Source organism: Eimeria tenella, genomic scaffold, assembly GCF_000499545.2.
Source record: "Eimeria tenella Houghton genomic scaffold, Eth_scaff12, whole genome shotgun sequence".
Lineage (NCBI taxonomy): Eukaryota > Apicomplexa > Conoidasida > Eucoccidiorida > Eimeriidae > Eimeria > Eimeria tenella.
In genome coordinates, this window is record NW_013541485.1 from 125,083 (window position 1) to 136,821 (window position 11,739).

At 54.2% G+C, this 11,739-nt stretch overlaps 2 protein-coding genes across 2 annotated transcripts; one reads left to right on the plus strand and one right to left on the minus strand.

Moving 5' to 3' along the window:
• Positions 1-1,190: 1,190 nt before the first annotated feature.
• ETH_00026905 (uncharacterized protein) lies at positions 1,191-7,529 on the plus strand (the record flags this gene model as incomplete). Its single annotated transcript, XM_013373083.1, has 4 exons — positions 1,191-2,837; positions 3,050-6,210; positions 6,560-6,858; positions 7,159-7,529. The coding sequence occupies 4 exons, from the start codon at positions 1,191-1,193 to the stop codon at positions 7,527-7,529; spliced, it is 5,478 nt and encodes a 1,825-aa protein (XP_013228537.1).
• Positions 7,530-8,935: 1,406 nt separating this feature from the next.
• On the minus strand, positions 8,936-11,452 carry ETH_00026910 (uncharacterized protein; the record flags this gene model as incomplete). Its single annotated transcript, XM_013373084.1, has 1 exon — positions 8,936-11,452. The coding sequence occupies one exon, from the start codon at positions 11,450-11,452 to the stop codon at positions 8,936-8,938; it is 2,517 nt and encodes an 838-aa protein (XP_013228538.1).
• Positions 11,453-11,739: the final 287 nt, after the last annotated feature.

Genomic DNA, 11,739 nt, shown 5'->3' on the forward strand with positions numbered 1-11,739 from the left:
AGTAGTGATTGAATACGAGAAAAAACTACTATCTGCGCCAGTTTCCGTTTATTACTAGCAAGTATCGCTGATCTTTGGCTAGCACGCGGAGCTGCCCATAACGCTGCTGGCTCGTGGCACCTGTCGTACAGGTGCACTGGAAATGCCAATTAGGATTTTTCAAAGTAAGATAGATGCGTCCATGAAACGAAGAATGAGCACTAATTAAGGACTTGAGCTGCTTCCCCCTGAAGCAAATGCATATCAGTGCCACGGAATTCGCAGTCTAGAGACGAACAGGAGAAAACTCAGCTTCATTATCAAGCAGAAACACCCAGAAAATGCCGGACATGAAGCAGAACGCTCAAATTCGGTTTCGCATTATGATGTGCCGCTTCACTACGTTTGCAGGAAGTTTGGAACAAGCTACAAGACTCCTTCTGCTGACCCCAGTGAGACCGAAGATCCTAATTTCGGATCTCCAGCCCTGAACTGTAGAGGGCAGTTGCTGCGCTCGGACTGTAGTTACCTGTTTTGGAGTGGTAAAAGTGATATCGCGAAGGCAAACTGTAACAACCCTATACAGACAGTACCCAGGAACAGCTATCGTTCGTCCTGAGCGTATCTTAACGACTGATTCACAGTGTATATGTCTACCAGGTACAGTCAGCGGCTAAACAGCAAGAGATTACGTGATTGCAGTTATCTACGATTAGATACACAGGGCATTGCAGCGTGTGCTTTGGTGCAGGCACTACTAGCGAGGCAGAAGCAACAACAAGCGTACATAACAGACGAAGTCGTTAGCCAAGAAGACTGTGACTTCATAAAATAAGCTGAACAATATCTCTTCCAGCTTGCGCTTCATGCTTGTGCAGGCTGTCATAGTCAGCCCCAGCTCAAGCCTCGCTGCATTGTACTGCGGAACACCATCCTTTTTTACCTCCATAGAGAGACCACCAGTAATAAAAATTTCTGTCCCCTCCTATACTTTTGTTTTAAAAGCTGAATTCACAGTACTGTTGGATGCTGGATACACAGACTCGACTGCTGTCTCCCATGTGTCTCTTTCCTGGGAAGCTGAGGTCTTCGCAGACCTTTTAAGTCCGGAGGCAGCTAAATAGCAGCCGAGGACTTCCTATGCTACTTTTGGTAATCTGTGTGCTCTGAACAGACATGAGGAGCGCCCGCAAGGCATCAGCAATCTCAGGATGGCTCAGATGGGGGCCCCCAGTGGCGCCCATCGGGATTCGTATTGCCCTCCAGGCACACGACTGACTCATGATGAGGTACAGCTCAACAGACAGAGTCGACGGCAGCTTGACTACCCCAGTGCAGATGCTCTTAGGGGTTCGACGTACACAGCGCAGCAGCAGAAACACCAGGCACAACTGTGCAGACGACTCCTGGGAGCCCTCCAGAGGTTCTGTGATGACGACCAAGACCACCCTCAAGGACGAAGGGAGCAGCAAAACCAGCAGCACCGGCTGCCTGCCTCCTTAGCCACTTTGGCTGACCGTGCTTGCGCTTGTGCGGAGAGTGGAGATGCCCGTGGTGCGACTGCTGCAGTCGTTTCATTTCTCAAAGACTTTGTGGTCTACTCTAACCCACCTGCCGGAACCCATCACCAACAGAAGGGTCTCCTAGAGCCAGCAGGAGTTGCAGTCGAGGCAGCCCAAGCAGCCTTATTCATCCTTTCGGATTATTGTCGCAGCAGCATAACAGCAAACGCTGCAGAGCTCATCGTGCAGCGGCACACCATATGCTGTGTGTGCGCCTTACTTCGCGCTGCGCCGCAGTTGGGGTCCGCCGGTTCGGCAGCGCTAAAGGAGGCCCTTGCTGTAGCTGCTGCTGCTGTCGTGGTGCTGCATCGAGTTTTGGGTTCAGAACCCCGCCCGCGAACAGATCGTGGGATGCAGCGTTATCTGCAGCAGCAGCAGCTCCAGCGACAGCAGCAACAGCACATTTTAGCTTCGGGCCTGGCGGCGTCCCAGCCGAAGCATATAGCAGTCGCAAGAGCCCTTCTGCTCTCGATACATTCTCTATTGGCCGAGCTAGCAAGGACAAAGAACACCACTGGTGCTGCTACTAAGGCAGGCCTAGCTGGCCCAGAGAATGATAAAGGCGTCACTTTCCCTGCTGCGGCTCCTCCGGGCGCTGTAGGTGAACTGAGCGTCGAGCTGCTTCTGTTGTTGCTGCCTCTGGCACTGGCTGAGCCGTCTGCTGCTGCGCTCCAGCAGCCACTGCAGCTCCGCAACGCAGCAGCAGCAACAGGTTGGGGACCCTCTTGTGGCCTGGCGACTGATTTTGCGTCAACTCAAGAGAGTGAAATAGACAGCAGCAAAACGGCCCGCTCCCCTACGACGGACCAGTGGACCTGTATGGGCCGACCCTGGAGAAGGGGACTCCAGGAGTCTTCCGTTTCTAGTCCTTCAAGGCGCGCTTCAGGTCTTCCAGCAACGCGCTCTGATGGCGACACCGCAGCGCGTCAATCGGAGTCAGCGTCTCGAGGCCACGCCTTGCGTCTCGAATGCCTGCGGTGTATCGAGGGGCTGCTACGCCTGTGCGGGAGGGAACTCTTCGCTTACTGGGGCTTGCTGCTGCAGTGCAAGGGGCCGCGCCCGCTGCCACGGGCCACCCCTAACTGCAATGCTGCAGCCTCAGTTGTTCTGCCGGACTTCCACTCTCCGGCGGCAACAGACGAGCAGAGGCCATTCCCATTTACGTGTTCCCTGCGTTCCAAACAGACGACGGAAGAAACGGTGGATAAATGGCTTAGCAAGCTTCTGGGAATGCGGCATCCAGTTCAACACGAGCTACCATGGGCTTGCTTTGCCACGGCCGAAGAAGGTCCCAAAGTCCGCTCGACTCGGCGCACTGTCTTCTAAGTAGCCCTCTCACTGTGTCTGTCTTTCCGAACACTTGCACACAACTGCGCGTGAACTTCAGCATATGGTCGCGCGTATAACCAACATACAAGGGAAGCAGCTTAACCCAAGCCAAATTATGCAGGTTGTGGCCACGACTCAAACGAAGAGCTTGTATCTTGGTTTGTTGTTGTGTCCTTCAGGTCTGTAAAGCTGCAGTGGGCTGTTTGTGTGCGTTGCTGGAGGCCTCGCCACTTAGGCAATGGCCAGTCATAGCGTCCACCTGCATGCGCTGCGGTCCGAAGGCCGTGCTAATGAAGGCTGACGACTGGGAAAAGCTTATGAGACCCCTAGGCTTTGGGGTCTCGGAGTCTTCCAGTGCCAGGTCCGGGGGACTCGAAGGAATTCCCCATAGTTTGGGGTGCCCAGCCCTGCCAACACGACAGCAGCAGTCCGCAGGTCCCGGCTCGTATACCTCGCTCTCCTGCACAGTTGCACAGGTTTCGCGCTGCGCTGTTTTCTCCCTTTTATCCCTGGTGTGCTACGGCCTTGCAGAAGAGACGCCCCACGCTGACTCTGGAACAGCGAATCCTTCTGCTGACTTCTCAGCCAATGCTGCTTTAATCTCCCGTCGGACTGGTGTTGGGAGTGCTGCTGAAGTGATCAGAACTGCCTCTGCTGATGCTGCGTCAGAGCCAGCTCTGCTGCAGTGTGGTCCCATCCACCAGCACAGCACGCTTGCATACGCAGGACCGCCCAATGAGAAGGAAAGCCTGAACAGCCATGCAGGGGCAGCCCTCAGAGGCCTCGCAGAGGTGCTCCCTGCGCTGCCTGTGGGCATCTTGCAGCCAGGAATCGCGGCTGCTGCCCTTCGTCTCGCCCATCCCGTGGTGTTTCTACTGACAGAGGCACTTTGTGTGCAGCTTAAACGACAGCAGCTGCTAATCGAACAGCACTCTCAACCGCAGCAGCAACAGCAGGAGCTCTCCTGCAATTTTTGCACTACTGTGAAGATTACTGAGGTTACTGCCTATGAGCAGCCTAACCTTAGCACATCGGCTGCCAATATTATAAAGCGCAGCAAAGCGGCTTCTACCTGTACGGAGGTAGGAACTGCATCAGCAGCAGCTTCTTCTGCTGACACAGCTTCACCGTCGCAGGCAGCTAAAAATCGGAACTGCGAAAGATCCAGAGTCTTAATTTATGAACAAGAGAAGAATAAGCAGCCCCAGAGGGATATTGTGTCTTTGGACGGCTATGAGTTCTTCGTTGCCCAAGTGTTGGCAAGAGGCACCCCAGCCTTGAGATTAGTAGGGCCGACCCTATCCATGGTTGCTGCTGTGGTAGGGAAAAAGCAAAGGCTTTCCCAAATAGCAGAGGCGCTTTTGGTTCCTCTGAGAAGAGGGGGAGCTATTACGGGTCCCTGCAGCCTGCCATCTTTGATATGCAAGTCCCTGCAGACCTTAGTGTTAATGTGGCAGAACTGCTTGTGCATTCTAACGCCACCTGCCCATGAAGACTCGACTATGGCCCATCTAAGCTCTACCGCAGAGTACCAGGGCTCTAAAGAAGATTGTATTAAGAAGAAAAAGCTTCAGTCAAGGGAAAATGCTCCCCCTGCAGCAACGACACACGCAAGAGGGCAGCCAAAGGGTGCAGTAGACAGCGGGATCTGCAGCAGTTGCGAACGGAGCGGCCTGGCCGTCCTTGAGGGGCTTTTCTCTGTGCTGCAGGCTATTTCTAGGCGATACCCACAAGTGCTGCTGCTGCCACAAGCAACGCGCACGAGCAGCACTGCAACAGAAGCTGAAGTGAAATGCTGTCAGGCCCATCATTTTGGCTGCCTCCAGAGCGAAAAGGAAGGCTCCTTCACCTCGCTGTTGCGCACATTGTTTAGTTCCGCTTATGTAGCTGGTCGTTGCAAAGGAATCCAGATAGCTCTGGAGGTCTTGGGTGGCTATGGAGCCCCAGCAGCTGCAGAGCAGGACGAAGACCCAAACGGAAGACCCGCGAGCCCTCACGAATTTGTCTCTTCAGGTACCTCTTCAAACTTGTCGGAGCCTCTTTCCTGTAAAGACTTCCTGAAACACAGCCGCGCAACACTTGTTTCTTTGCTGCAGTCAGAACTTGTAAGTCCCCTTATGACAGGTGCTCCCACTGCTCCAGCATCACTCCCTGTGAAGCAGCATCAGGAGCGACATGGTCAAGAACAGCAGCAGCAGAAGGAGCAGAAGTACCATCCAGATCAGCTAAGCGGTGCATGTGTATTACTCTGTCGGCTTACATTCGAGGAGTGGCAGCGCCACCGCCTGATAAATTGTCACATTCTGAGGGCCCTCAGGAGCGCTGTGCTTCCTCTTTACCACCGAAGCCTGCGGGTGGCCGCTGCAGCAGCATTGGGAGCTTTCTCAGCGCATACGCTGACCTTAGCGCAGCAGCAACAATCATCTTCACTGCCGAGAAGTGAAACAGCAACAAATGCAGCAACTGGTGCACCAGGGGATACAGCGCTGGGAGAGCACGAACTTGACACAGAGGGACTCCTCCGCGAGGCTATCCAAATACTGCTGCAGCAGCTGGCAGATCCTCTTCATGACGTGCGCGCTGCCTCTCTCTGCGCGATTTGTGAAGCTGCAGGAGCACTGAGACAACACGCGGAGCAGCAACGTGGGGAGCAGCAACAACAGCAGAAGCAGCAGGAGCACCTACAGAAACAGTTTCCTTTCCAAGGGCAGAATTGCTGCGTTGGTGCTCCGGCTACTGACTTGTGGGAGCAAGTCCTCAAGGGTGTCAACGATGTACTCATGCAGCAGCAAACCAGTAATTCCATTGCTGTTGCGGTTGGACTGAGGGCAATCGGTGCCGTTGTCCCGTTGGTGCTGCTGCCTTGCTTGGTGGACACGGAAAAGAATTGTCAACTGGGCATTCCCCCAACACCACAGAGTGGTTCACGTGCTGACCTCGTTGTCGAGTCACAAAATGAAAGCGAGGCTGTGTGCATTGGTGATCCAAAGGTAACTTCGCAGAGGCCTCTTCAGGAAGTCATGCGCTCCCTGGTTGTGCTCGATGGTGTGTTAAGACCTGCATGGGACCATGGAGCAGGCAGAAGAGAAGACGGGGACACACCTAAGACGAGGGGCCGGCAAGAAATGCAAGAAATAGAGGAGCGTCAGCGCTTTAGGAGCAGTACCGGAGATTATGCCGAGGAGGAGGCAACTTGCGCACCCCATCAGCAAGAAACTACGGTTGCTGCTGCTGGTGCTAGTGTGAAGCAGCTGAAACTGCATTGGAACGCATGCAATAGTATCCGGTTGCTCTTTTCATCGACCGCTGCCTTTCAGCTCTTAATAAGTGGATGCTGCAAGTGAGGACAAAGAAGGCAGCCGGGCAGTCAAGGGAAGGTGGTGGCGTTTTATGGATGGCTAGTTCCGGCAGCAGTTCTTGATACTGGAAAATTCGCTGCACTAGAAATATTTAACGATATCTCTGTGTGGGTGTTTGGTTCTTTTAACAATATATATTTTTTGCTTATTTGACGGGAATTTTAGGTACATGCGGACGCTTCGCTGTTGGTCAATATTGATGTGCAGTCAATAATCACAAGCACTACTTGGAGCCCTGTGTGGCACTCTGCTGCTCTTTCGCAACAAGATAAGACATCTGTCGTGGCTTTTTTATTTTTGTTTGCTGAGCATGTTTTTGTGCTGCTGCAGGTTTTTCAAGCCCTTGTGGATGGGAGCATGTTGCTGCTTGCATGCTTCACAGCTAACAAAGGTCCGTAGCCACGCTGCCGCCGCTCTGGCCGCAATGGTGCAGCATCTGAGGACACCACTGCGCCGTTCGGGGAAGAACATGAAAGCTTCAGTGGAGTCTGGATCTACTGGCTTTGAAGGGACGCCAATACAACAGCTGCACTGCGCAAGCTGCATGGCTCCATTGTTGACGCAGGCGTGGAAGGCCCTGACTGCGGCGGCAGCAGATACATCCGGGCTCCCTTCATCTCTAAATAGCGGTGAGAAGCCTCGGGCTAAAACTCTTCTGCCACGAGAGAGGCTGAACTGGGTTCTGTTTGCATTCTTTTTTAATTTACCTCCGTTAGAGTATCTCGCTGAGTGTCCAATGTAAGTGTATCCATAGGGAGAGTTTGTCAACAACTTGCTTGTCGATGACTGCACAGCACCCTTTGTAGACGATGAAATGCAGCGAAACACAGCAGTTGACTGAGTTCCAGAACAGTGGCTCAGGCCTGCTGCTGTTGGTGCTGTTTTAATGGGCTTCACTTTGTGTTGCCTGCATGTTTTTGAATGGGCAGAGGCGCGTCAGGGGCGACGGGCTGTCCTGAGTCGCTATAAGGACTCCTTGCGTTGGAATTTGGAGTCCCTTGTGGATTGCGGTTTGCTTCGCCACACAGAAGAGCTGTTAGCTGCGACCTGTGCGCATGTGAACTTCGATACGTCGAAGGTTGACCCCAGTGAGCGCGAGCCAGCGAAGTTCACTGCATTTGGGGGCACGCAAATGCCCGAGTGGGCTCTCAGTTGCGATTACTGCTCTGCAGTTGGTGACAAACCGTCAACTACAGATGCCACTGTGTTTGAGGCCCTTAAGGAGGCAGCGGAGGAAGGCATGCAAGCCGGATCCTTTGAAAGAGTCAAGCTACAGCCGGATGTTGGGGCTTGTAGGTAGCTGGTGTGTTGCATGCTTTGGTGGCTTAACGCTGCGGCGAAGAGTGACGAAACGTGTATGCAGCAAAGATACAATATAGGTTGAGCCAATATGAGTGGTCGAGCTACGTAACGAAGTCAGGTGGTCAGAGCTACCAAGCTCACACACCTGTACGGGCCATGTCACTAAGAGGAGTGGTTACATGCGATAGCACTGATCTTTATAAAGCTGATGGCGGTCGTTTCCTTCCAAAACAAGTCAAAGAGGACTAGGAACCTGCCGTCCCTTCAAACTTCAAGACATTGCACAGTAGCCGTGGGCCTGATGCACTAAATGGCGCAATGCCCTGTCCCAGCAGTAAGTAGCTAGTCAGGGCTGCAGGGAAAACTACAGAGTGCTATGACCCGCCCGGTGGGGAGCGACGCGTCAAAGCGCCGCCAGTTGATTTATCGCTTGATGCGCATGCGATGTAGCGTGTAAACTTCTGAAGCTTAATTTAGGATGTTTGAAGCCGCAAAAGAGGGGAAGAAAGTAGAGGGCATGTGTCCGAACCAGGAATCGAACCTGGGTTTACACGGCCACAACGTGTTGTCCTAACCTCTAGACGATTCGGACCAAGGGGTGCGAGTCTACTAACAGAACTCTGCAGAGTTTGGCACAGAGACGAATTTCCCACCCTAAAGAGCTCAAATATCATAATGGAAAGTATTCATTGTCTTACAATTGACAATACTGTCCCGCGCCCTGGGAGAACACTTGACCCTGTTAGCAGCCGGTGAGCGATCCCCTCCTCTGCACATGCACGTTACTCACCGTTGATTCAAAGTTGCGAAAAAATGTTCACCTGTTATACGTTAAGAATGTGGTAAGTCACTATCTCGTGCGGTAGAGTACGCCGTTCTAGGTACAGCAGAGGAAAGCAGACTCCCCCGGCTCCTTCGCTCCCTCATTTATCCGCTTGGATAGAGCTCAACGCACTAGGGGTAACTGAGGAGCTTTTATCGGTCATTAAGTCAAAATATGACTTTGCTACTTTACTGCTGGGTTCGAGGCAAGCCCACTGGAAAACCTTAGAAGCAAAGGCTGCATACTCAGGCCATGGCAGCTTCACCTGCTGTGCTCCATTGTCCACTAGATGACGCCCATACTCCGAAGTTACACTTGCACCGTCATTGGCACGACAGTGCTGTATTTCGGTACATAACTATCCAGGCACTGTGTCTACGCATTGTTACAAATGGTTCAGGCCGGGATACACTGTGGCAAAGGTGTACAAATACACGGGTTCCAAAGAAGTCGCAAACTGCGATTGGCCGCCGCCACAATGTTACAACATACTTCCTCCTAAAACAAATCCAGAAAAAGTGTGCAGTAGCACAAGCACTGCTCAACCGTATCTGCGTCCACTCAATTCATAACAAAGCTTATTAAAGGAAAATCCGTTGGTAAGGCCTGCTGCCTTTGAGAACAAATCGACAAATAGGACACTGCCGCCTTGTGCGCAGCGCTACCAATATGCACGCCTTGCAGAAGACGTGCCCGCACCGCAGCGCCACCACGTGATCTCCGTCTGGATCAGCTGGAGGCGGCGGAGGCGGAGGCGGGGGAGGGGGACGCGACAAATTACGTTGCTGTTGTTCATCGCCTTCGCTTCTTTGTCCTGGAGCAACATCTGAGCCTCCTGATGCTGGCCGCTGCCCAGAGTCCGCAGCAGGGCAGTCAGGGCCATTACCTGGCCCTTCCGTTGGTTTGTCTTCTTTGGCATCAGTGCACCCTTCTTGCTGCTGCTGCTGCTGTCTGTACTTCTTCAGGCATATTGGGCATCTAGGGAGCGCTGCGTTGTTTCTTGCATCCTCGTCCTCGTCGTAGTCGTCCCCTCCCAGGCCCCTGAGTCTTTGCCTCTGAAAAGGAAGCAGAGAGAGCCCACTGGCGCCGTAAGGCCTCAGCCCTAGGGGGCTCTGCATGAGGTAGCTGTGGGGCGGGTACATGGCGAACGGAGCTGCTTGGCGACTTCTTAGCTCGACAACATCATCATCATCTGAGTCCAGCACTACTGCCACTTCAGGCGTTACTGCTTCTGATGATGCAGACGTCTGTGGGCCCGTGGGGGGCCTCACGGAGGAAGAACTCGGGCCTCCCGCGCCGCTGCTGCTCCCCGCGCTGTTGGCTTCCCCTCCCTCGATGCATGCAGCCTCGGACTCTACATCAACAACAGGAACTGTTTCTTCTCTGCCCGAGTCGGTTGCTTCAGAGTCACTAAGGTTTATCACTTCGTTCACGTCCGTCTCTGAGCTCCCCTGTGCCACAACCACTGAGCCGCCGTTTCGGCTGCTGTTGCTGCTGCTGGCCACCGTGTTGTTACGCGGTGCGTCACCTGGACTGCTTTCTACACCAGTTGAACCGGACCTAGATGAATTCTTTCCGCTACTTGCAGCATCTTCCGCTGCGCTGCTGCTCCTGCCACTGCTTCCGTTGCCCTCGCCTTCAGTGAATACGGCAGCAGCAACAGCAGGCGTTCGAGAAACAGCCGATGACGAGACAGACGCTGGAAGGCACTGCGCGTCTTCGCGTGCGCTCCCGGATGTTGCCCCGGCCGCCACCTGCGCAGCTCCTGCTGTTGCTGCTGCTGCTGCTGCTGATGCTGCCGAATTTCCATCATTACTAAACTGCCTGGCGTTGGCATCCGTGCCAGCCCTTGTGCAAACGCAAGGCGCGCATTCTTCACTAGTAGGTTCAGAAGGTACTAAAGGCACAGCTGTCTCTGACGAAGAGGCTTTTGTGTCTTGTCCTGCCGCTGCTGTTGCTGCTGCTTCAGCAGCACCTGCCGCCGACGCTTTTGTTCCTCCGTCCAATCTCACAAGAAGCGCTGCCCCCTCAGTGGCGTCCATGCCATCCGCATCCCCAGCTCCTTGGAAAGGGGCCCCCATGGGGCCTCCCGCAGCTGCGAGAGTTTCCTCTGCATCAGAAACGCCTAAGATGACCTGTCTGGGAGCTTCTTGGTTTCGTACTCTTTGAGATTCCCCCTGGGGTGACCCTGGAGGACCCCTCAAGTCCTGTGCACTTTTGGGTCTCCGCAAATTCGAAGTCCCTAGGAAACCCCCGAGGGCCTCTGGGCCTGAGGGCCCTGAACGCCTCTGTAGACTTTTCTCCCATGAAGACTGATCCGAAAAGAGAGACTCTACGTGAATTCCTTTTTCGCCAGTAGCCCCAAACAAGGAAGCCACGTGAGTGCCTCCTGTATGCCCTTCGGAAGGGCCTGGGCAGGCAGCTCGTGCGGCTAAGCCACTTGTTGAGGCGGAGGAAAACGTTGATAAGGAGCATGATGAGGCCTCTAATGACTCGGCTGCGGCCTCCTCTGAAGGCAAACCGTCGTTACCTTCGTGTGCTTCTTGTGTTGCCAGCTGCTGCTGCTGGTGGTCCTGCTGCTGGTGGTGGTCCTGCTGCTGGTGGTGGTCCTGCTGCTGCTGGCGGTCCTGCTGCTGCTGGTCCTGCAGCCGCTGCTGGTTCTGCTGCTGCTGATGGTTTTCCTGCTGTTGTTCCTGCGCCCCTACGAATGCGCTGTTGGAATGGGCTTCTCCGACAGTAGCAGAGGGCAGCCTTTCCGCCGGGCCACTGGCCTCAGCGTGTGACAGTTCATCCCCGCGGGATTTGTCTTGTTCTCCCCCGGTCTGACATCGCAGCCGCTTTACAGACCGTGTCTCCTGCTGTTTGTTGTCCTCTACTGCTGCTGTTGCTACTTCTGCTGACCCCGCAGCATCTCCTGCTGCTCTCATTGGCGCGACTGTCGCTGGGACACACGTTTGAGAACTAGAAACGTCGCACTTCGTGCCGCCTGCGAAGATCACTCTGTCGTGTGGCTTTACGCAGTCCGCGGTCTTTGCAGCAGCCCCCAAAAGCCCGCCTTTCCACGGCGTGCCGCGATCTATTGCTTGTTCGGTCTCCATCTGTCCTATCTACACGGGACGGGCTTCGCCGGAAGCTCTGGCCTCCAGGCTACAGAAAGGAAGCTAGTGTTACCACCAGCACAGCGAGAGGCGCTGTGAGAATGCAAGTCAGATGGACAACAAACTAAAACAACACGCCACAGCCCCATAGGCAGCAGCTGTACCAGCAGTAGGACAGATCAATTGCGAGGCTTCAAATGCCGTCTTCACGGTACGTTGATGAAGGAGACTCAACCAAGACCAATTCTGACCTCCAAGACATACCCAAGTACCCACAGCCCCCGGCT